The sequence below is a fragment of the Tursiops truncatus genome, chromosome 9, assembly GCF_011762595.2.
Source record: "Tursiops truncatus isolate mTurTru1 chromosome 9, mTurTru1.mat.Y, whole genome shotgun sequence".
Taxonomy (NCBI): domain Eukaryota; kingdom Metazoa; phylum Chordata; class Mammalia; order Artiodactyla; family Delphinidae; genus Tursiops; species Tursiops truncatus.
In genome coordinates this window covers 68,782,430-68,805,380 of record NC_047042.1, presented here as the reverse complement: position 1 = coordinate 68,805,380, position 22,951 = coordinate 68,782,430, and the positions used below count along the sequence as shown (strand labels likewise).

At 40.8% G+C, this 22,951-nt stretch overlaps 2 protein-coding genes across 5 annotated transcripts in view; one reads left to right on the top strand and one right to left on the bottom strand.

Moving 5' to 3' along the window:
- Positions 1 to 21,681, bottom strand: part of ZNF277 (zinc finger protein 277) — a 115,917-nt gene extending 94,236 nt beyond the window's left edge. Inside the window, exon 1 of one of the 2 annotated variants that reach the window (XM_019925281.3) lies at positions 21,531 to 21,681. In XM_019925281.3, coding sequence (XP_019780840.2) covers positions 21,531 to 21,621 — 91 coding nt within the window. In that variant the 5' untranslated portion in view covers positions 21,622 to 21,681. The remainder of the gene's footprint in view (positions 1 to 21,530) is intronic. The other variant, XM_019925292.3, reaches the window with a different exon arrangement.
- A 207-nt stretch (positions 21,682 to 21,888) lies between these two features.
- The window catches only part of DOCK4 (dedicator of cytokinesis 4), a 478,765-nt gene continuing 477,702 nt past the window's right edge, over positions 21,889 to 22,951 (top strand). For 2 of the 3 annotated variants that reach the window (XM_073809841.1, XM_073809840.1), the window contains exon 1: positions 21,889 to 22,252. In XM_073809841.1, the coding sequence (XP_073665942.1) occupies positions 22,216 to 22,252 (37 nt within the window). In that variant the 5' untranslated portion in view covers positions 21,889 to 22,215. The remainder of the gene's footprint in view (positions 22,253 to 22,951) is intronic. The other variant, XM_019925305.3, reaches the window with a different exon arrangement.

Here is a 22,951-nt window from a genome sequence, read left to right as displayed (position 1 = left end):
AAATATATGAACTGCTACATTTTGCTAAACTACATGCATTGCCAAGACCCGTTATTTATGTTTTTCTTAGCTCATTAAGAAATATACAACTAATAAAACATTCATTTTGGTTATTTCCTTTGGATTACAACTACATTTGAGATGCAAGAGGTTAGCTTATTGCAATTAAGGAAAAGAAAGACAAGGCTGCCAAGTGGAATACTGAACAGAGAATAAAGTGCCTTTGTCACCATAAGGCCCTGCTGTTCTTTAAGCATTTCCTTAAAAGGGTGAGTGAACAGAGCAGGACAGCATGGTAATATTGTTCCTGCATCCAGTACAGGAGTAGAGCTGTGGTTTTCTTGAGTCACTGAGAGAAAACAAAACAAAACAAAACAAACAAAACAAAACCAAAACTCTTTTCTGGCAAAGGGTACGTTATACATATATGCCCATACTGTCTCCAGGAGAAAACCAATTTTGCCTGATTCCTGAAGTCTGTCAAGGTAGAATAGCAAACCTAGAATCTGGGGACCTTCAATGTTCTCTGCCAGTGATAGCCTTGGACCTCAGACAAAACATTTGATCCTTCCCTGCTTCTGTTTCCTTACCTGAAAAGTAGTGACGAAGCACACTCCTCAAATGTGTTTAGGCCATCGTATTCAAGTGCAGTGACAATATGAATAAGATCCTGACCATGAGATCCAGTAAGACACTAAAGATGTTCAGCATTTCAGGCTTTGTAAAGTCGGAGAGTGAGTGCACAGAGAAACAAATGAACTAAAGAGTATTTCCAAAGCACCTAGAGTGTCTCAGGAACTGGGCTAGTTACTGGGGATAGAACAATGAAAGAAACATTGATTTTGTCCTTGACAAAGTTCCAGAGCAAAAAGCAGGCCTGTAACCAGGCAAAGCCCAAGATGGTCTAATGAGTGGTGTCTTGTGAAGGGAGGTGACAGGCAGGTATCTTTGACAAGGAATACTCAGGGAGGAGGTGAATATGATTTTGAAGTCTTCACAGAAGAGAATCCTCCAAGAGGAGGTTTATTTGAAGTCTACGTTGCTAGGCATTCAACATCAAATTTGAGGTACGATAAATCTTGGTTCTTTGTTGTATAAATATAATTAAGAATTTAGCGGTTTGATTTTCTTCTAAAATCAAAGAACTAAAATTTGAAACAGAAAATGTGGAGAAACTTCCATGGAGACTGGCATTTTTGTTTGCTAAAATTGGGTGAAGTCTAAAATTCTACTATAGACATCCTTCTAAACCATAGGCGAACTATGACGCATAAACAATCAAGGTCCACTAATTTTCTTTTCTTTTCTTTCTTTTTTTTTTTTTTGCGGTACGCGGGCCTCTCACTACTGTGGCCTCTCCGGTTGCGGAGCACAGGCTCTGGACGCGCAGGCTCAGCGGCCATGGCTCATGGGCCCAGCCGCTCCGCGGCATGTGGGATCTTCCCAGACCGGGGCATGAACCCGCGTCCCCTGCATCGGCAGGCGGACTCTCAACCACTGCGCCACCTGGGAAGCTCAGAGCCACTAATTTTCTAATGACACTTGCCCTCAATCTCCTTCCATGGTGGTAACTGCTTATCAAAGAAAGAAAGTGTGTGTCTCAGTTTTGGATGCTATGGGCACTGACTATTATAAGATGTCCAAAGTTATGTGTTGAATCGTGTCCTCCCAAAAAGATACATTTAAGTCCTAATCCCTACTGTACCTCAGAATATGACATTATTTGGAAACAGCATCTTTATAGAATTAAGTTAAAATGAGTTAATTTGAGGTCATAATCCAACATCACTGGCATCCTTATAAAAAGGGGAAATTTGGATACAGAGAAAGCCACACACACACAGGGAAGATACAATCTGAGGTTGATGGCATAGATCAGGATGATGCACTTATAAGCCAAGAAATACCAAGACTGCCAGCAAACCACCAGAACCTAGGAGAGGTAGGAAACAGATTCTCCCTCATAACCTTCGGAAGGAACCAACTCTGCTGACACCTTAATCTCACACTATCAGCCTCCAGAACTTTTGAGACAATAAATTTCTCTTGTTTAAGCTACCCAGTCTGTGGTACTGTGTTATGGCAGCCATAGCAAAATAATAAACCCACAATCGCGGACCTGAGCTTCTCCCTTGTAATGGCGTGCAAAGGACATCAGAACAGGATCTAAGAGGTTGCAACCACATAGAGCCCAAGTTCTTCGTCACTTCCTTCCCTCTGCCTGCTCTTCCGTCTTCCGCTTTCAACCTGTGTGAGAACCCCAGGAAGAGAGAAGGGTGGTTGGAGCTTCAGCTAGCAGTCTCTCTCATCTTCACCCAGCTGTACTGGCCCTCAGAGCCCAGGGATCCCACAGCAATGTATGGGTTAACTGCTGTCAGTGGCTTGGGGTGGAGGTGAAGGAACAACTGAAAACAGGAAATGAGGACTTGAAGAACCATGAGCCAAAATAACTGGGAGAAGAGTAGTTACTAAGTCATCAGAAAGCCAGGAAGAGGAGTAAGTTTCTGAACAGAAAGTTAGTTAAGAAGAGCATGTATGAGAAAAAAAAAATTATTTTGGACATTATAAACAGAAATAATTGTTCAAAAGACATATAATTTGACCTCTTCCTTGCCAGTAACCAGGTATTCAAAGTGAAATAAAATAACAGGATTTGTGCTTCTTTTCCTAGGTTAGCAATGTGTACAACACATTACATTTTTGAAAACTGTTCATAATTGCCTTTTGAAATTTTTTCTAATCACACAAATAACTGCATATTATTAGGCTTTAAACTACTAAATTATAAAAATTATGTTTAATGCACATATCAAGATTATAATAGAAAATGTAGATTAATGTTTTAAGAAGCTTATTAACTAATCACATGACCATAAATTCTAATCTAGATACATTAATACAATTAGGCAACTAAGTGACTTCATAAAGATAGATATCATCAAGTATCTCATCAGAAAGATATAATAAAGAAAACTATATACATATATATATTTAAAAACCATCTGGTTAAAGAAAATGTATCTACTCTTTTTTTAACTCTGTGTATCTTTTCTGTATATAAAAATTCACGCTAGTAATTTTTCTGTTTTAATTCTAAGGAAGTTGAAGTCACTGGTACCCAGAATGTCAAAGGGTCCAACTTGATGAAGAGAAGTATATAATGATCTAAAATTACAACAGAAAACACTACTTCAAACCTCAATAGGTTACATAAATAGAGAACCTAGAAGAATGCCTGTTAGGAGAAATATGGGTGACAAAGAAATATAAATATCATACATAATCAGGTTTAATACTGCATTCATTGTCATAGGAACTATATCTTACTTGCACAGAGAGACCCCCTTTTACAGTGTAAATGTTTCTAAGTGTCATTTGGGTTCTAGTTTAAAATATTAGATTGTGCTTAATTACAAACATGGAAGGTGAACGATTGTTAGTGAAAGGATTTGTAGAATTTTTAGGGTCAACAAAACTTAAGCTATTTACCATAGCACTCATAACCATTTAAGCTTTTCATTCTAATACTGCGAATTGTACAACATGGGTGCTCCATTAATACTGACTCACCAGGAAATCCTCTTTCTTGCCTATACTTTACTTACCTGTTCACTAGAGAAGAAAGGAAATAGAAATTAGCTTCAGATTTTTAAAGGCTACCAGGGGCCTGGAAGGGTATCTGACTCAATGTCTAACCACCAGAAAAAACTAAAGCCCAGAAAGGTTCAGATACCACCTGCCCCAGATTACTACCTGGGTCTAGTGTAATCAAAGCATAGTACCTGCAAATAGCCAATTAAGAAAAGATTTCAAGAGATAATTTTTATGGTAAAACAAAGGGTTACTGCTGGTATTTGTCTTTCTTTTGATGTTCTTGAATGCTAAAAAATCAGCAGGTAAGTAAAAAAAAGAAAAGAAGAACAAAGTTGAGGATCTCACACTTAATTGACTTCAAAACTTTCTAAAAAGCTACAGTAATTAAGACAGGGTGGTACTGGCATAAGAAAAGATCAATATAGATCAATGGAAGAGAACCGAGAGTTCAGAAATTTATCCTCACAATTTATGATCAATTGATATTTGACAAGGATGCCAAGACAATTCAGTTGGGGAAACAATAGTCTTTTCAACAAATGGTGCTGGAACACCTAGATGTCCATATGCAAAAGGATAGCGCTGGACCATTTCCTTATACCATACACAAATATTACCTAAAAATTCATTCAAAGCAGAGATGTTTAAAACGATAGCATGAGAGAATTTGTGGTTCGGTATAATGATAATGCACTAAGAGTAAATAGATATAGGGGTTCCAATGATAGCACTGCTTGCTAAAAACTAGTTGTGTAACTTGTGCTTTTTGCTCAGTAACTTGCTTATTTTCTAAATGTAGTTGAAGTGATAGAATGAGATCAAGCATGGAATCATGCTCCAGAAAATATGACTTGAAGGACTGTGACTTTCCATATGACTCGGAAAATATGGGGAGGATTGTGGAGGACAGTCAGTGTAGTATTGGCTCTGCAAGGACAGTAGCTTCGAATAGATGAAAGGCAGGAGAAAGAAGATGAATCCAGGGGTGCCTCAGCCCTGGATATACAGCAGACGTATGTCTAATCCCATCCAAGTGTCAAGTGTCAACTGAGGAGTAATGCTGGCATCACTGACTGAGCATCTGAACATAAAATACAGGAGCACCCTGGTGGCGCAGTGGTTGAGAATCTGCCTGCCAATGCAGGGGACACGGGTTCGAGCCCTGGTCTGGGAAGATCCCACATGCCGTGGAGCAACTAGGCCCGTGAGCCACAACTACTGAGCCTGCGCGTCTGGAGCCTGTGCTCCGCAACAATAGAGGCTGCGATAGTGAGAGGCCTGCACAACGCGATGAAGAGTGGCCCCCTCTTGCCGCAACTAGAGAAAGCCCTCGCACAGAAACGAAGACCCAACACAGCCAAAAAAAAAAAAAATACAGGAGCAAAGTGTATTGAGGTCACAATTCCAAAATGGCAGCTGAAACGAGAAACTGATGATGGAAACAAAACATTAAGAAGAGAAAATGTGGGACTTCCCTGGTGGTCCAGGGGTAAAGAATCTGCCTTCCAATGCAGGGGATGTGGGTTTGATCCCTGGTCAGGGAACGAAGATCCCACGTGCTGCAGGGCAACTAAGCCTGTGCTCCACAACTACTGAGCTCATGCACATCAACGAGAGAGTCCGAGGGCCACAAACTACAGAGCCTATGCGCCCTGAAGCCCATGCGCCACAACTAGAGAGAGAAAACCTGCATGCCACAACTAGAGAGAAGCCTGAGCACTGCAATGAAGAGACTGCGTGGTGCAATGAAAGATCCTGCATACCTCAACGAAGATCCTGTGCGCCGCAACTAAGACCTGACGTGGCCAAAAAAATAAATAAAATAAATAAATATTTTTTAAAAAAACAGAAAATGCTGGGTTAACTTTCAGGTGGAGACAAGGAGTCAACAAGAACATTTCACAGAAAAGGTGAAGGTGTCATCTAAACTGACTCTTGAGGAATGAGTAGGGGTTGTAAAGTAGAAAGGCAGGGAAAAGATACTCTAGCCAGGGAGAATACGAGTTAGGGTTAGACTGGTCAGAAGATGACAAAATTTCTCAAACTATGCAGGGATAATGGAAGTGGACTATTCAAGTAACTGTAGGCTTTTGGAACCACCAGCCATCACTCTCAAGATTATAAGGTACTCCAGTGACAGACAAAAGTGCAGTGTAGTGAGGTTGACAGGGTAAGAACTGCATCCCTAGATTCTTGCTTTGGACACTGTATACAACAGTTGATTCAGAAGCGCTCTAACGACAAAACTGCTATTAAATTATTACTCAGATTCAGGACTTAAGGGGATCTTGAGGAGAGGACATCCCAGACAGCATGCAGTTTCAACTCTTGCCCATTGCTTGCAGCACTTACATTATCATCAACTAGTAGTTGTGCTATTGTTTGTTCACATACACATGTCTACACTTCTAGTAACTTCAGAGAAGTGGCCTCAATTCTCAGTATTTCATTTGTAATCTGGTTTTCAAATTAATTCAAAGAAGGCAAATCAACTCAAAACAGGTACTACAGAGGAACACTTGAAAATTCAGAGCATTATCCTACATGAATTTAAGTGTTAATCTACAAACTATTCCAGACTAGTTGTTCTAATTCTCCAAATGAACACATCTTGATTTCACAAGGTTTCTTCTATTGTCTCGTTGATACCTTGTTCCTTTTTCCTGCAATTCATGTTGTCTTCCCCTGAGACTTTAATTCCAATTATATTGACTCCCAATCTCAATTCCCCAGATCTCATTATTCACTTGTAAAATCATCTGTCCAGTCTTTAATATATGACACTTATGGGACAAAGGCTTTGAAATCACTGTAGTTAAGGGGGAAAAAAACCTTTTTTTCGGTGGAAGGGGGTGGCAGTCCCTGGATACCGCTCCGTTTTTACCAAGGGAACTAGCTGGAGAAAACAGCAGACTATTTTAAATTGATACCAATCTTTCCTAATGAAGTGGAAACTACTATCTTGTCTGTGTTTCTGAAATAGTAGATTAGACTCCCCTCCCCCAAATTACTGATTTCCAGCAAATACACTTGATATTAGGAAGGAATATATAAGATAAGCTGTATAATGATCAACTGAAAGATTCCTTTAATTAGTGAGTCCTATGGGTGACTTGATTCTAATACATGATATAAAACAGTACCATGCTGATGTTTGATTACTTTCAGAAATTAAAGGAGATGTCATGCATGTTAAAGAAAATTTAAAGAAAAACAGTAAAGAACACTTATTGGCGATGAAGTAATCTGTTACAACAATAAACTATCAAAATGGAAAAAATAGGGGAACATGGAGATGGAAGCACACAAAAAAAGCAATCTGAGAAGTTGCAATCCATCATTAGGACCAGATGGCATTCATCAGAGTCTTCAGAAGTAACTGGGCTACTCATAAAAATGCAGTTTATCATTAAAAAGAGGTACTACAGTGGAGGATTAAATGCCTCTGAAAGGATGACCTTGGATTTATCAGTTGTGCTAAATCAGAATTAAGGATTTGCAGTAGATATGTATGTAAAAAGTTTTCAATAAGAGAAAAATTACAGCAATAAAGCAGCGTTTCCCCTTTCTGGTTAATCAGACTAAACTTCACTCCAATTAACACATCAACATTTTAAAATGTTTACAACAAATCAACTTTTTTTTTTACATATACACATGTGCATGCACACAATTTTAAAGAAACACAATCACCCCCTCTCCCAAATGATGTAAGATCTTGTTTGAAAATTCTTAGAAGTTTATATAAAATCTGGAGCTTAATTAGGAGTATCTGGTAAAACTTGCCATGGATCAAAACAAAATACAGAATTGCAGGGGTATATAGCCGTTTTTAATTATGGAAAAAATACCAACTTTTCTTGGAAAAAAAAATTTCTTGGAAATAAGAAAAACATAACTTTAAAAATTCACTGTCATCTAGAAAATAAAATTTAAAAGTGCAGATTTCCACATGACAAAGTCAAGTGAGCACGCAATGAACAGGCTTTACTCTCCCATCTGTGCCCCTTAGATTATTCTTCTACTGTGGGACTCACACCTGAGGTGTGGTTACAAACAAGGCAGTAAAAGAAAACTCACAGCCATCTCTGTGGCTGAGAAGCAGCAGATTAAATTAGTGGGGTCAGGCAATGAGGAGTCCTGAATAAAGATATCCTTTCATTTTGGGATTTTTCCTATAGGCACAGAGAAATTATATCTGGTTTCTGAGCTGGAAGGTTACATCATGGTTTACACACTTTAGAGAGACTTATTTAGCTTGGCACCCAGTTTGGACTACATAAGGAATGTGCTTTTCTCACAAGAGCCTCTGAAGTCTGTATTCATCTTCACATTATAACTGCCACAAGGCTGTTCCTATCCAGCAAATCTGATTCATGTTTCTCACCCGCCTAAAACACTCCCCGTTATGTAGGCCATAACCCAAGTTCTTCTGCATGGCCCACAAGCTCCTTTTTAATACAGCCTGTGTGCCCTCTTTAGCCTTGTCTCCTACTCTACCACATCATTTCAGGCTTTGATAGTATGCAGGTGTAGAGGTTCTCCAAGCCCTTCCTCATGCAGCATCCTCTATCAAGAAGACCTACCCCACCTGGCAAAGACCACTGCTTAGGTCTCACCTCCCTCGTGAAGCCTATCTAACCTCTCAGACAGGTTGAAGACGGAGGTAGAGTTATGCTGCCACAAGTCAAGGAATGCCTGGCGCCACCAGAAGCTGGAAGAGGCAAGGAAAGGGATTCTACTCTAGAGAAGAGGGAGTGTGGCCCTGCTGACACCTTGATTTCCGTCTTCTGGCCTTAAGAACTGTGAGAGAACAAACTTCTGCTGCTTTAAGCCACCCCGTTTGTGTAATTTGTTACAGGCAGCCCTTGAAAAGTAACATAGTATATATCAATGGAACTATTAGAATTAAAATTTTTCTCTCTACAAAGCAGGTAATGGGATTCTCCTAGATAATTATATAGTATAATATGATTAAGCTACAAAGAAGTGTGTAGCTAATTCACACTATGTTTCAAGAATAGCTTCACATAAAAAGTGACATTTAAGCTAAGATTTGAAATACGAATATGACTAACCCAGAAAGAGAAAGGGAGGAGGTTATATATTTATGAGGATTATAATATTTATGAAGTATAACTTATGAAGGATATAACATTAAAAAATGTTGCCCATAAGTATATGAAAATGTGTATGAGTTTCCACAAGTATGTGTGCACTTCACAGCAGGGTCCAACGGTCAGCTAATATTAATAACATAATTTTTGATAACGATCTATAAGATGAATTCAGAATCGGATTCATTAATGTATTGTCACAAAGGATATCAGCAAACGTAATTTTTAGAAAACGTGAGAAGATGAAGAGAGCAATCCAGTTATTTCACTTATACGCTGCTTGCCTAAATCAGTCTACTTTGAAACCACATTTAATGTAACAGTGAGAATCCTGAAGAAATGGAGACTTGCCAGTTGGCTCTGAATACTGCTAACTAGACGTGAATAACAGTGGTCCCATGAATCATTTCTAAGCTGTTCAAAAAACCTTTCACTAAAAAATTCCTCTATATCACACTAGTTGTGGATTTTACATCAAAGAGATGCCTGGATTCATCATTTCATTAATAAACAGTAATTCAGAAACTGACATTTCTGACAATGATGCCAAACACAGGCAATTAGAAAAAAATTGCAACTAACCTACATTCTTGAAGTCAAAGAAAGCTGATAGAAGAATGTGAATTAAAATTTTATAACCTTAAATAATGCATTAAATAGCTATGGTTACCTGGCTTTAAAAAGAAGCACAGGCTTGAGTGCTCTGGAACAGCAGATCAGAAATTGGTTACTTGGGAACAATTTCCTTTTTTTATCGTTCAATATTCAAATCTTAATTCTAATGTACTAAGGAAGAGACTAAAATAAACAAAAGACAATTTGAAGAGTCCTCATACTGTGCTAAAGTGGTAGGTTTTATTTATACAAATATTTATTTCAAGGCTATCCTGAACATTTTCAAAAAAATTCTAGCTTTTGAAAGGGGGAAAAATGCTACTTAGAGGATGGATGTCACATCTCTCTGAGACAGAACAAATAGTTACATTTGTTGTGTTTACCTTGGGCTTAATACTCCTACATTCTTTCCCCACTAAGGGCTGGAAGTAAAACAGGAAAGCTATAAAATGAATGACAATGGTTATTATTATAGATACAGGGTGAATGATCTCTTCTTGAAGATGTTTACAGATGGAACTGTTGGGTGTGTCTAAGTTCTTAATAAATATGATCTGTTTAAGGGAAGATGACCCTGATTAGCATTTGCCAAATCAAATTCCACAGAACACTAGCATCCCATTAAATGTTAATAGGTGTTATTTGAGAAAAAGGTAGTGTAGTTAAATATTTGGGAAACTGCAATGTAATATTTATCTCTTGGATGGTCACAAAAATTTGCATACTAAAAAGTCCTGAAGTAAGAATGCTACGTAGCTTTATTTACCTCAGTATTTGCACATGAAAATTTCTTTGTGTAAAACGGTATTAATACTTTTTCTGTCGTAGAATTCTATGGAGTCCTGAAATATTGTCCCTAAAAACATAAATAGATATTAAATTTACATTAGCCCTACCTACTTCCATCACATAGATGAACAAAAACAAGAACACAATTTTCTGTGAATGTATCTCAAAAGTATGATATCAAAGAAATGAATTTCTTTTCAGTTCATTACTTGAAGGTTTTATTCATTTTAAATTCATTTAGACTCTAAGAACATGTAAATCTATATGGTTGGATGTACTCTGGGACTCATGTAATGAAAGGAAAACAGAATTGTGCTCTATTTATGGAAACAACTATAACAACTGATACTTAAACATAACTTACAAATGGGGGAAATAGTTAACATACTTTAATCTCTTTTGTCAATAAGCTCTAAGATGTTTCAAAAGGAAAAAGATCAAGAACAGGAATCTTTCTCTGTGGTATCAAATACCCATGTAGTCTAGGGGTCATGAAAAAGAAAGGGTGTTATCACCCTATACTTGAGAATTATATTACAACTGGCTGATTATTCAGGATTAATGAGCACAGGGTTAGGAGTTCAGTGGCCATATGGGCAACTGTAATGAGTTGCCTGCAGCTAGGCCCCTGCTAACACTGCCAATCAGCATCCGCAGGGATCTCTAAGCTCACCAGCAGTTTGGCTCTGCTCCAGCAGGGGACCACCTCAAGCCAGTGGCTCTATACCAACCCAGTCTTCTTGGCTTCATCTCCATCTGGGTCTGGGATGCTAGTCACGGGGCATGTGACTAATTTATTGGAACCAAGCCTCAACTTGTATACCTTTTCTAGTAAATGAGTCTTCAACCTGCTGCCCTGATACCATAAACCAGAATCCATGCCTCACCCAGAATCCATGTTCCTCTAAACTTGTTTCTCTAAGGCTTTTGAACTGACTTGAATCCTGTCTCTTAAGTCCAGTTTACTGTGGTTGTGTTCCTGCTAATGACAAAGGCGCTCTCCTTGACCAAACTTTAGTCGGGATCCTCTGAACCCTTTTCTGGATCAGGCCATGCTAGACCTGCATAGCCAGGTTTTAGCAAGAATCCTGCTAAATCAGTTTGGAGAGAATCCCCCACTCTCCATCTCTGATGGGGCTCTTCTGCCTCTACTATCCTCCAGGTGATATTACTTGGGCCGGCCTGCAGCAAGAACCTTGTTGAGTCTATTTAGACAGTGAAACCGTGTCCCCCTAAAATGGAGTTGCCCTGCTGAGCTTATAATTAACCTCTCTATCTGAAACTTTATTCCCTTTCTTGTCCCCCTCTGACCTCAATCCTGTGCTAACTGAACACTAATCAACCAGAATCAGATGACTAAAACTGCTGTCGCTGATATCATCATTAATGTACAAACTCAGGTCATTTCTCCAGGGCATGAGCTAACAGACCCCCAAGCCATGGACCACATGGCCAGAGAATTGTAAACCAGACATCCTAACTCCCAAAATGACGATTAAGAAATGTCACAGAGGGCTTCCCTGGTGGCACAGTGGTTGAGAGTCTGCCTGCCGATGCAGGGGACACGGGTTCGTGCCCTGGTCCAGGAAGATCCCACATGCCGCGGAGCGGCTGGGCCCGTGAGCCATGGCCGCTGAGCCTGCGCGTTCGGAGCCTGTGCTCCCCAACAGGAGAGGCCACAACAGTGAGAGGCCCGCGTACCGCAAAAAAAAAAAAAAAAAAAGGAATGTCACAGAAATGTCACAAGATGATGATTACCCCAGCTTCTTTGTTCTTTCCCTTTAAATAAAACCCCCTAACTCAAAGACCAAATTGGAGTGGATTGAGGCTTGTCTCCCACTCCCTTGCTTGGCGTCCTGCAATAAATCTTGACTTTGCTGCAAACTCCCACTGTCAGAGTTTGGCTTTCTGCACCACAGGCACATGAACCCTTTGCTCCGTTACACCAGGATCCCCCTGATGTTTCCTATTAGTAATTTTCCATCACCCAACCTCCCCAACCTTCTCCTTGTCTAAAAATCTCCACCTTTCCTTGAATCTGGAATTGAGCCCAATTCTATACAGAGGTCTCTTCCCTTCTATTGCAATTGTTGATGAATAAACTCTGTTCTTTACCACTTTAACTACTGTCCAGCTCTGGTTTTCTTTAATACTATCTGCTCCCAGATCTCTCCACCTGTCTGTACCCTGCTGCCTGTTTTGTCATCTATATGGTGTTCTCTGCCTGTACTCCCTGGGCCTTCCTTATGACAGAGCCCAAGCAGACCCCAACCTATCAAAGAAAGAATCTTTATATATAACCTGTTCTGTCCTGGCATATTTCTCTAATCTCAGGAATTTCCTTACAGGACTGATTAATCACCTGACTTCATTAACAAGGGCATATTATTAAAGCCTAGTATGAGTCTTCATTATCTTTTTCTTTGGCAAATACCCCTGCCTCCTGACTCAACTTTCCCTCTTCAGGACATTGTTATCTGATTAAACATTGATCTTGTCATTCCCTTTCCTCAAGTCTGCAGAGTCAGGGTCTAACGTCTGAGGCTACATGATCTAGCTTCAAACCGTCCGAACTTTTCATTGCTTCCATTTACCTAACATTTTCTCCAGGCAAAATGAATTTGACTTGTTACCTGCTGTAGATGCCCTTAGTTTTTCTATTGTTCCCTCCCTTTGCCTAGGTCTATAACGCTTTTCCTTATTTCAGCATGTCCAAATACTATTCAACTTCAAGACCTAGTACCACCTGTTGCGCACAATCTCTTTCTTGCTCAACTCCATCTTGATCACTCTGATGATCCTTACACTTTCTACTTTGTAATACTGTTATTTATGCACTTACTATCTTCCTATTAGGCCATAAGATCCTGGATGGCAAGACCTATCTTATTTTCATCTTTGTATTCTATAGCATCTAAAATATAGAAGCTTGCACACAGCAGATGCTTAATAAAATTTTCTGAATGAACTAATTCTCAGTTCTATCAAAGCTCTTTCAGATTTGCATCGTTTATTAAAACATGGAAAGGAGAGGAGATGGGGAAGATGGGATGCATCATAATGATCTATCCATAATCTTTTGGATTAAGAGACCCTAGAAGTTATCTATTGCCAGTGGTTCTCCACCAATTTTCTAACTTGATACACCTGATTAGTGACATTCACATGTGCAAATAATGTGTAACTAATTCTTAAGGGAAAAATCCAGATATATATTCTTTCTTTCTACACAGACTCTAGGATATGTATAATTGGGCTCCCTAGCTGTAAGTCTACCTTCTCTCTCTTTTATTGATGTTTGGAATATCAGTTGAAAGGATGCTAATATAAAGAATTCTCTCATTTACAAACCAGGAAATTTTAAATACAAGTGCAAATAACTTCTCTAAAATCACACAGCCAGTCAGAAGCAGAAGTGGGATTAAAATCCAGGTCTTTTAACTCCTTGTCCAGTGGGTTTTCCACTAAACAATATAGTCTATGATCACTGATGTTGGAAAAATAACTCAAAGTCCCTGTAGATAATCAGCATTACTTTCCTTCATGTGGGTGCATATTTATAAAGCTTTCAAAAGCCATCCATCAACTAGTTTGTAAGCAAGTCCAATAAGCTTTCAGACTCCTTTTCACTGAACTTCCTCTCCCCTCCTCCATTTGTGGAAATTAGTTGTATGGTGCTTTAGCAAAGACAGCCTGATTGATGTTATGTTACTGTTCAGCAACAGTTCCTGCTATTAATTGCTTTAAAATGGTAATTACGATTTGCAGTACAAGATATTTTCCTTTCTAATTGGCTATTACTGGTGAATAGCAGCCTGTTACATAACAGAAAGATTGTGTTAAATCAATAACCACAATGACAATTCCGAAGTCTTTCTCTTAAGAAACAAATCTTAAGTTTTTGAATAAAAACACTAAAAAAAAATTGTTAAAGGCAGGGCCTCTGTAATTACTTGTAATTACTCTGTAATCATCTTTCAGTTTAGAAAAAACACAAAATAAGGACAGTGTTAGGGAAACCAGGAGATGAGCATGCATTTCCTTTCTTTTAAAAATAACCACATTTAAAAGCTTTACTCTGCTCAGCTCCTCAGTCAATGAATACAAATTGCAGATTCAAATGTATCCAGTTCTTCCCAGAGTGTAGTATGGAAACAGAAAGGACTCTCCAATTAGCTCTGATAAAATATGAATGTGGAGCCCCACCAATTACACTGAAAAGTCCCCAAGGATAAGGCCAGGGGTTCTTCTTCATTTGTGCCCCATACAGCACCCAACACAGAGCCCATCCACAGTCACCACTCAACCAACACCAAATGCCAACACAGCATGGCACTGTCCCAGAAGATGAGGTGATCCAAAGCTATATGTGACAGTCCCTGTCCTCAAAGGGTATATTATAAAATCAGGGATATGTCTTGATTCAAACTCTAATGTTAATTAGTCTGCAATCATTTTAAAGTCATATCTCCAGATTATTGTAGTAGTAGCAGCAGTTGTGATGATAATAATAGTGAGGTCACCTGACTTGCTCAAGGTTACACAAGTTTTAACCGACAGCTACTTTGGAATCCAGTTTGTCCAATTCCAAAGACTGACCACTGCCTCTTGTGACAGACCTTCATCAGCATCATTCATCCCTACATTTTCATAGTGTATCAAAGTTTACAGAGTGCTTTCATATACAGTGTCTCACTCAACCTCCCAGTAATATCAACAAGGTACTTACCTGCAGCATTTTTATGAGACTGAGGCTCAGAGGGGTTAAAGGATTTTCCCGAAATTCACACTGCCACAAAGCAGCAGCCTAAGAACCCAGATTTCTGACTCTTAATCCAGGTTTTCCTTCCATACATTTTAACTCAATGTATTGATGAATTTAAATATATTACACATAAAGAAAGCCCCAAAGTATCCCACATCAGCTTATGTCACTTAAAATATTCTACCACTTTTTGTTGAACACCCCTCCCAACCTCCCTCCACCCCCACAATCGAGCAAAGGTTTAAGTCCTGTTTAATTCCAGAAACTACTTGAGGCCTAGAGCTAAAGACAACACCCAGTCCCAGTTGGCTACCTTACAAATAACGACACTGGTCACAAAGACCATTGGTTGAGATGTAAAGAAAGGCAGAAGACTGATCAGTCAAATCCATCACCACTCACTGTCCTGCTCACCTTTGGGTCAATGAAGTCAGTAGAACACACTTATTTCAGCAAGAGATGGCAGTTCTTCAAGGAACTGTCAGTGAAATGCCAATCTATTCAGTCTCATAAGTTTATTAAATAAATCACAGCAAAACAGAATCCTAACTCTATGGTAAAGTTTTCCATGAACAACTAATAGAAGTATTTAAAAATTCCATCACTGGAAGGGCAGTTTAGGTGTACTTCTTATTTCTATATACTCATGGATTTACATTTAGAAGAAAGTATGATTTTTATTACATCAATCTGGTCAATATCATCTTCAGTTTTTCAAGATGGGACGTGTATGAGAACGTGCTGTGGAGGACAGTGCTATTCTTCTGCATGAACGCAAGATCTATGTCAATACAATTAGAAGTGTATGTAAACTCAGTGTCTGATACTACAAGTACCTACCAAATCCTGTAACAGAAACCTGGTCTTAAAATGGAAAAGACACGTTAAGATTGTAGCACTCAAAACCATCACCTGTATCACCTCTGGCACACATACCAAAGATGTCCCTAAACCTATGACTGAAGTAAAAGTCACCATTTATTGAAGACTAGGTACTATAATTATGATCCCACTACTCAATTCAACATTCCAGCAAGACAGATATGATTATTACCCATTTCACAGATGTGAAACTAAGGTTCAGAGGTTGCTTAACTTGCCTGTGGCTGGTGAGTAACCAGGATGTGATCCTAAGTTGTCCTGACCTCTTTTTTCATACCATATTATCTTTCTATAGTAACATCAACTTTAGAACAAAGTTATGTTTAAGGAAAGTATGTTTCAGACCTCATTCAATGGAATTTAGTTACTATGTGACATCTTTATAGTCGTAATTGGGTTAAAAGTTCTCTTTCAGTTACTGTGTGGCCTTGTGCAAGTTGCTCTTTGCACCAGTTTTCTCATTTGTATTAAATAAAAAGGGGATAATATGAGTATCTATCTCAGGGATGTTAAGACAGAATGATCTCTAAAAGCATTTGAAACAGTACTTGGCACAGTTACTGCTCTACAAATGTTAGCTACCATCAGTATCATCATTGTTATAATACCTCTTTTATAATATCTTCTCTTAATATCCTGCAAGCTGGGTCCCATGTATGTTTTAAAGGAAAACAAAAGGGTGTTCTGAAGTAGGCCCCTTCAGAACCTTACACCAAACCTAGTATCTATAATTCTTTTTCTTCCTTGACACCCTCTGGCCTGTACCTTGCAAGGCCATCTGAGTATGTAAGATTATCTAAGCTTCTTGCTGACTCTGAATGTGGGTGTATGTGTGAAGAGCTGGGAGCTGGGTATGAGAGGGCAGTTCTTGGCAGGGGTGAGAAAGGGTATAGAAGATAATATAAAAGGCCTTCAGAGCACATAGTTGCAATACCAGTACAGAGCACCAACAGACACCCTGACAACCCCTAGGAATGCAAGGGCAGCCTAAGCAGTTATCACCACCACATTCTTAAGCTTCCCCTTGGTTACACCGCAATTTAGATAGCTTCTAAGTTAATCAGAGCAGGCAGTTTTACAGTTCAATTAGGCATATCTTTATATTGAATGCAACTGATATTTACTGAGTTCCAACTTTATAAAAGGAAATATGTTGGGCTTTCCTAAATGTATAATTCAATGCAATAATCATAGTAACTCTGCAAGGTAGATATTATAGCTATATTTTCATAAATGTAGCAGATATGTAATAAATCTACATTATACAGCTACTAAAAATCAGAATTGAAATTTAAATACAGTTTTTCCAAGATAGGGTCTAGTCCTCTTTCCACTGTCATGCCAAATATACAAGGCTGGACTTAAGCCTTAATGCTGGAAGTAAGATGACAACCTGTGGAAAACTAGATAAGAGCCACACAGATGATGGAAGACAGATTTCAAGGTCTCTGTAGCAGTTTACTCAGTTATGGGTTCAAGGTTATAAAGGACAGATTTGAAGTATTCTCTTAAATATTTAATCATTATGTAAACACTAACACTTCACTTAAAAAAAGACTGAAAAACTATGCTTAAATGCTAACTATGATTATCTCTGACAAAGTTGGTACTTCATGATGACATTCTGAATTTTCCAGTTGGTATGCATAACTTTCACAAGTACACATTGGTATGCATAACTTTCACAAGCACACAACATCTACTCAGTTTTTTATTCTACTTCAATTCCTCTGTTTAAAAATAGCAGTCATTCAAGTACTTTGGATAAATTTCAAAGATTCTAACCATTAAATTGTTATAGAGTGTTTACTACACACAGTTCTGATAGGCACTGGATGTACAAAACTAAAATAAGACAACTCTCGCCCTCAAGAAGTTCAGTCTACTGGTGCAGACAAAACTGCCAACAAATAACTACAGTGTGATATGGTGTAAGTGTGATAATGGAGATTTGGGAGTAAAGCAGGGTGACTGAACATGAGGCTGGAAAAGTAGACTGGAACCTAAATGTAACACGTTAGAGTTACACCGAAGATTTGAAGTGAAGATCCATGAATACATTTGAGTTTGGGAAGGTGGATTAAGAAAGGGAAAATCAAGAGTCAGTGAAATCAGGGTTTCCCTGGTGGTGCAGAGGTTAAGAGTTCGCCTGCCAATGCACGGGACACGGGTTGGAGCCCTGGTCTGGGAGGATCCCACATGCGGCAGAGCAACTAAGCCCCTGTGCCACGGCTGCTGAGCCTGCGCTCTAGAGCACGTGAGCCACAATTACTGAGGCCTGCGTGCCTAGAGACACTGCTCCGCAGTGAGAAGCCACGGCAATGAGAGGCCCATGCACCACAACGAAGAGTGGCTCCCTGTCGCCGCAACTAGAGAAAAGCCCACGCGCAGCAAAAAAGACCCAGTGCAGCCAAAAAAAAAAAAAAAAGTCAGTGAGATCAATAGGAAGGTTTTGCAATCATCCAGGCTAGAATTCAGTTCTGGTCAAACATTTATTAAACACTGACGAGGTGCCAAGAACAGGGTCAAGCAGACAAAAACAAACGACACGGTTTTGGTCCCCAAGAGTACAGTCTGGAGCGTGGGGACACAGGTAATTCAGCAGCAACAGTGAGGGTTAGAAACAGAATAGTGGCTACTTGAAGAGATGGAGAGAAAGAACAGATTCAAAAGATTCTTTCAGGCACAGGAAAATAAGGTGTGGTAACTGATCAAATTCAGGACCTGAGGGCAAGATAGGAATCAAGGGTGCTTCCTCGGTTTCTATAAAAGGCTTGACGCCATTTATTAAAATAGGAAATACAAGAATGAGGAGTTGACGCCACCTGCTATCCCCATTTCTTCTAGAGACATCACAAATGAATTAATAAGGTCTCCAGACGAAAAGCTTTATAAATCCAAAGAGGCATTACCATGATCATCATCTAGTGGACATGCATTTGTAGGGAAAAAAGTAGACTGTCAGAATACTACAATATGGAAGCACAGGTTAACACTGTCAGACGAAATCACTGCCATCAGAAAAATTTCCCCAGTAACATCCCCAAATGTGAGAAATGTTGAGTCTATTACATGTTCTTAATTTTAGGGGACAATATGAAATCCTAGTTACCGTTCAAATGTTTGGAAAGCAAGGGCTTCCCTGAGAGATGGAGCCTCAGGATGTCTGGCACACAGACCTCAGGGAAGGTGTACCTGCCTGCATACTGCCCAGTGACTCATTCTAGCAGAAATCTTGTAGAATTGCACAGATTTCTATAAAAAGACTCCCTAGTCCCTTCTGTCCCAGAATATTGAACACACAGATTGACATTTTAATTAGAATTAGAGGGAAACCTCTTAAAAGAGGCAGTTTTCAAGAAATTAATGATTTTACAGGGAAAGACATACTCGATAGCTGAAGTGGCTGCTTAACAAAAAATATGAATATGCATACTTTTAACATCATTATTTCCACCCAAAATTTGTATCACACTTTGCAGGCTTTGAAAAGAATGTGGATAAAGTCACAGAATGATACATAGGTTATTAAGGGAATTTTTTTTTAATTTTAAAATTTAATTTATTTTTTTATATAGCAGGTTCCTATTAGTTATCCATTTTATACTTATTAGTGTATACATGTATTAAGGGAATTTTTAATGACAACTTTACCTTGTAAGAATGACATAAAAATCAGCCATTAAGCTCTCCCATTGATTGCTACCAATTACTGAGAATACTGATTCTCACTAATCACTGATGGGCAGTTCTGAACCAGAGTGAGGAAATTTTTGTTACAGATACAGCAAATCCACTGTTCAATACTTCTGTTGACAGCAAACTGCAACCTAAAATTATGCTTTCTATCAGTTAATTCCATCTAATAGTCATCTAAACACTGATCCTGAATTAATACTGGTCATCACAGTTTGGTAATGATATGGAGAGAAGGACACTCATATTATTACTGGTAGGAATCTCTACACGCACGCGTTCAGAGGAAAATCTGACATCACAATTTTAAACATGTGTCACCTTTGACCAAATTCCTCAAGAAATACACACCCGGTGGACAAGGATATGTATATAAAGCTGTTCACTACATCACTGAAAAACTAAAGCTACCCTACATGTTCATTAACAGAGGAATGGTTAAAGTATGGGACGTCCATATTATGGAACACTATGGGCACAGTCCTTAAAAAGAATTAACAAATATACTGATAGGGAAGGCTGTCTATAGTAGAACACTGGGAGAAAGACGGTGGCAGATCTTTAAGCTTACATAGAATGATCACTTTTTATTAAAAAAAATCAAAACCATACAGATGTGTGTCATATATAAAATTTATTAGAAAAAGCACACACCGAACCCCCAAAAGTTGTTACTTTGGGAGTGGGACTGAGTGTGGTGCAGGAACTTTCAGTTTTTTACCTTACACATCTCTGAATGGTTTGAACTGATTATGATGAAAAGTTTTATAATTTTAAAGTAACTAATGACATTTAAAAGTTATACAATGTTTTTGAAAGGCATACCCAATTTTCTTTTTTATGAGTTAATCTGTGAGATAAATTCACCAAAGATTTCACCTTCAAATGTTAAACTGGTAGCCCTCTGGTACTTTGAGAATATGGAAAACCTTTAGCATGTTACTACAAGATAAGAGTTGACTATATGGCCAACCCCAAAATGAACTGTTTAAGGTGTGAATATAACACAATATTTAAGTATGGAGCTTAGCCAAAGATTTCTGTGGTAGAGGTACTGAAATAATTTCAAAGCTAAGGGTTCCATTGATAAGAAGTGGAAAGAAATCTCTGTGCTAAGACAAAAACTTAAGACTAAATGTCAATTTAACCATGAAAGCAAAAACAAAGAAAGAAATTTTTATAAAACCCAACAAGGACGGAGAACCAAATTTAAGCCCCAAACCATGTCCATTAGAAAAAGACAAGTAGCTGTGTTACATGAACAAATCAAAAAAGAAGAGAGTGGGATGGGGATAGACAGACTAAAGGTAAAAGAATGGGACTAGGAATTCTAAAGAAAATCCCCCTGCAGCTTTCAAAGTGTGATTTTTGCTCTCCACATTGGATCAGAAGACAACTTGAAAGTCAAGTGAAGCCGAAGTAGCTGTGATGATTTTCTCTGGAACCATGACTGCAAATTACCACTTCCCTTCCTCTCGTTCTGAGGACCCAGTCTGGAAGATCTCCCAGGCTCCACATTCAATCCTGGAGAACGCCCGGGGCAGTCAAAGAGCGAGGGGGTAAACTGTGAGAGCCACACACACTTTCCCTTCAGAGGCTACTCCAGCCAGCAGTTGAGAAAATCTGTAGAGTGGATAGCAGCGACCAACCAGTCTGCAACTGGAAATCCACCCGAATCAAAATAAAACCTATCTCCCGAGGCCAAACCAAGCAAACCAAGGCAGGGGTAGGGTACTGGCGAGAAAAGAGAGTGGCTAATCCCAGAGTTACAATAACCCACGCACGAACGTGACATGACCCACGCCCACTCAGCAGCGAGCGCAAAGGTGGGAGCTCCGAATGTGGGACAGACGCCCAGGGAACTTGCCCGGCTGCGGAGGCTATGGCATCCCATTTTCTCTTCCCTCCCAGACAGCCCCCAACAACTAGCCTCCTCCGACCCCACGCCATCCCGCTGGGCCCTGCCCGAGGTTCCCTCGTGGTCAGGTGGCCTTAGAGCTAGGGTCCGCCCAGCAGTCAGCAGCACTCCGGGTCGGAGCGAAAGGAAGACACCTCAGAGGCACCGTACTCACCCTCATAACTGACACCCCCAGTTCCGCCACGGTTGCCATCACCGTCCTCCTCTCCTTGGGTAGCAGCCCCCTGTGTCTTGGGAGCAGCCATTACACGGCTGAAGAAAAAAAAGGGAGGGCTGCGAACAGGCGCGGAACCAATGGAAACGCGATTGGAAATGAACTCCCCATCGACGCGGCGTCTCCTCCACTCCCACGCCGCGCCGTCACTATCTGGGCCAATAGGACGTGGCGAGCGGAGCGTATCCCCGCCCCCAGCCGCTAATTCCCCTCCTCCTTCCGGGACGGAGTGGCCCAGAACTACAATTCCCAGGGTGCTGCGGGGGCGCTAGGCAGGGAGGGCTGGAAGAGGCGCTGGCGGGAGGGGGTGCGCCCGAGAGTGCCCCGGCGTGTTCGCTTAGTTCAGTGAATCAGAACAATGACTGCGCCTCCGGGTTCCCGGGAGCGCGTCGGAGGAGTGTGAATAGCTACCGCCGGGAGAGCGGCGGGTGGCGCAGCCTCGGCCGCGCGGTGTCAACGCCGGGCTCGGGAGCCTCCAGCGCAGACCTTGCCCAGCGCCTGCAGCCCGCGCGGAGCCGCCGGGCTCCAGCGCTGCAGCCGCTACTCGGGAGCTGTGCATTGTTGTGAGTCGGAAGCAGGGGCGCGGGGATTCCAAAGCGCGAAGACCCCGGACCCCTCTCTAGCCATGTGGATACCTACGGAGCACGAGAAATACGGCGTGGGTGAGTCTCAGCTGGGCGAACTTTTATTCCGCTCTGGCCGGAGCGTGTGCGTATTTCGCGTCCTTGCCCCCGCGCGCCTCTCTCTCCACCCGGCTGGAAATGCCTAATCCTAGCATCGCGCTGCGGGTTCGGGGCTTTGCCCAGCCAGCTCCGGGCAGAGGGGTGCGCGTCGGGGTCTCGCGCTTTAACGCCGGATGGGCGCTCCAGGCACCGGCTCCCGGAGGGAGCGCTCGGACGGCTGAGGGGAGCGCGCCGCCAGTCCGCCTGCTGCGGGCTCTGCCTGCGGAGTTCGGAGTGGCGACGGGGCGTGTGTATGTCAAGTTGGAAGAGGAGGGCGAACGGCATTCCGCTCCCTCCTTCTCCTTTTTCCCCAAAGACTGCAAGGGCTGTGACGATTTCCCAGGGTGGAAAGGGAGGCAACAACAGTCGCGTAGAGAGAACATCCCCAAAACAGAAGGGAGGCGCAAAACCTTCCCTCTGCCTCCCTTCAACATTCCCGGAGAGCGGAATGTGGCACCGTCCTCAAAAGAGCCGCTCTGACAGAGTCCGGCCCGAGCCTCCCTCCTCCCTTCCATCCCGGGTTACCGAGTGTGTTGAGGGGCGGGGGGAAATTGGTAAATTTCAACATCTGCGCAGCTCTGCTCTTTGGTCTTTGGAGGGGAACGGGTATTTCAGCAATGTTTTTACTTCTGACCGCCC